This window comes from Mus caroli, unplaced genomic scaffold (assembly GCF_978045245.1).
Source record: "Mus caroli unplaced genomic scaffold, Mus_caroli_1 scaffold_14, whole genome shotgun sequence".
NCBI classification, from domain to species: domain Eukaryota; kingdom Metazoa; phylum Chordata; class Mammalia; order Rodentia; family Muridae; genus Mus; species Mus caroli.
In genome coordinates this window covers 71,449,526-71,452,162 of record NW_028227269.1, presented here as the reverse complement: position 1 = coordinate 71,452,162, position 2,637 = coordinate 71,449,526, and the positions used below count along the sequence as shown (strand labels likewise).

The 2,637-nt window shown below is 42.2% G+C and overlaps 1 protein-coding gene across 1 annotated transcript; it reads left to right on the top strand.

The window, feature by feature from the left end:
* The first annotated feature begins 881 nt into the window (after positions 1-881).
* LOC110307079 (heterogeneous nuclear ribonucleoprotein A3-like) lies at positions 882-2,139 on the top strand. Its single transcript, XM_085830143.1, has 2 exons — positions 882-1,559; positions 1,701-2,139. Exons 1-2 carry the CDS (start codon positions 914-916, stop codon positions 1,967-1,969), a joined length of 915 nt encoding a protein of 304 aa, XP_085686269.1. The 5' UTR covers positions 882-913; the 3' UTR covers positions 1,970-2,139.
* The last annotated feature ends 498 nt before the right edge of the window (positions 2,140-2,637 follow it).

Below are 2,637 nucleotides of genomic sequence, written 5' to 3'. Positions count from 1 at the left end.
TTGTAATATCATTTAAAACTCCAAGGGAGGTTTTTTTCTTGCTGTGGAAAGGAAGAATATGAACTAAAGTTCTTGAGAAGGAATTAAGTTCTAAGACTCTCCAAGATGGTTTTGAAGAACAAAGTAGACACTTCCACAGACCACCAAGATTTAGCCAAATCCACAACTAAGACTGACTGATAGGGCAGCAAAGATGGTTGTACAGGGAGTGGATTTGACCGTACAGCCTCTTAGCAGAATTGCACAAACACAGATGCTTGACGTGTGGCAGTGAAGCTCTGCATATTGGTGGAATAAAAATGAATCATTAGTAGTAACCCTGAGCCAAATGACTATTCATATGACAGAATTAAAAATTGATGTTCTGTCTTCATTCAGTACTCTGGAAACAGATTTAAAGTCAATAAAAGAACTAGATAAATAAGCTTTTTAAAGATTTTAGAAAATAATCTAAAAAGTACATTTTTTTTTTTATACTGAGGTAAATAGGATTTTCATGAGTAACACAAAAACACTTTTTTTGTTGTTGGTTTCTCGAGACAAGGTTTCTCTGTATAGCCCTGGCTGTTCTGGAACTCACTTTGTAGACCAGGCTGGCCTCAAACTCAGAAATCTGCCTGCCTCTGCCTCCCAAGTGCTGGGATGAAAGGCATGCGCCACCACGCCTGGCTCAGATACAGGCTTTTAAGGAGTGGAAGTGGAAACACTGGGGAAGAGGAAAAATATCAGAGGTGGGGGAGGGGTTAGGGGAGGGGTAGGATGTGGGGTTAAAGAGGGCGAATATAAGCAAAGTGTAGTATATACATAGATGAAGACACCGTACGGAAGCACATTATTTTGTACAATCAATATACACTAGTAAGAAACCTTTAGATATTGAACTCGAGTTGGAAGAGGCGAGTCCGGTCTCAAAATGGAGGGCCATGATCCAAAGGAACCAGAGCAGCTGAGGAAGCTGTTTATTGGTGGTCTGAGCTTTGAAACCACAGATAATAGCTTAAGAGAACATTGTGAGAAATGGGGCACACTTACAGACTGTGTGGTAATGAGAGATCCCCAAACAAAACGTTCCAGAGGCTTTGGTTTTGTGACCTACTCTTGTATTGAAGAGGTGGCTGTTGCAATGTGTGCTCAGCCACACAAGGTTGATGGGCGTGTGGTGGAGCCAAAGAGAGCTGTTTCTAGAGAGGATTCTGTAAAGCCTGGCGCCCATTTAATGGTGAAGAAAATTTTTGTTGGTGGTATTAAAGAGGATACGGAAGAATATAACCTGAGAGACGACTTTGAAGAGTATGGCAAGATTGAAGTCATAGAGGTTATGGAAGACAGGCAGAGTGGGAAAAAGAGAGGATTTGCTTTTGTAACTTTTGATGATCATGACACAGTTGATAAAATTGTTGTTCAGAAATACCACACTATTAATGGGCATAATTGTGAAGTGGAAAAGGCCCTTTCTAAACAAGAGATGCAGTCTGCTGGATCACAGAGAGGTCGTGGAGGTGGATCTGGCAGCTTTATGGGTCGTGGAGGAAACTTTGAAGGTGGTGGAGGAAACTTTGGTGGATGAGGTGGCTATGGTGGTGGAGGTGGTGGCAGCAGAGGTAGTTATGGAGGTGGTGATGGTGGATATAATGGACTTGGAGGTGATGGTGGCAACTATGGTGGTGGTCCTGGTTACAGCAGTAGAGGAGGTTATGGAGGTGGTGGACCAGGCTATGGAAACCAGGGTGGTGGATATGGTGGTGGAGGAGGAGGCTATGATGGTTACAATGAAGGAGGAAATTTTGGTGGAGGTAACTATGGTGGTGGTGGAAACTATAATGACTTTGGAAATTATAGTGGACAGCAACAGTCAAATTATGGACCCATGAAGGGGGGCAGTTTTGGTGGAAGAAGCTCAGGCAGTCCCTATGGTGGTGGCTATGGATCTGGAGGTGGAAGTGGTGGATATGGTAGCAGAAGGTTTTAAAATAAAACAGAAATGGCTACAGTTCTCAGCAGGAGAGAGAGCGAGGAGTTGTCAGGAAAGCTGCAGGTTACTTTGAGACAGTCGTCCCAAATGCATTAGAGGAACTGTAAAAATCTGCCACAGAAGGAACGATGATCCATAGTCAGAAAAGTCACTGCAGCTTAAACAGGAAACCCTTCTTGTTCAGGACGGTCACAGCCACAGTTTGCAAAAAGTGCAGCTATTGATTAATGCAATGTAGTGTCAATTAGATGTACATTCCTGAGGTCTTTTATCTGTTGTAGCTTTGTCTTTTTCTTTCTTTTCATTACATCAGGTATATTGCCCTGTAAATTGTGGTAGTGGTACCAGGAATAAAAAATTAAGGACTTTTTTAAAAAAGAAAAAAAGAAAAAAAAGAAACCTTTAAAAGGAAAATGCATATAATAAAACCAAATTATGGGGAAAAATGATGTTAAGGCAAAATTCAGTCTCGATAACACCTGTGTGATGAGATTTGCAAAAGGAATGAAAGGGTGGTGGGATCAGTCACCTTTAATTCCAACACCCTGGGGACAGAGACAGGCATCCTGTTCTATAGAGTGAGTTCTAGGACAGCCAGGTCTACACAGAGAAGGCTGAGGCACTCAGGGGCAGGGATGGGATGGACTAAACCAAACAAAACTAAA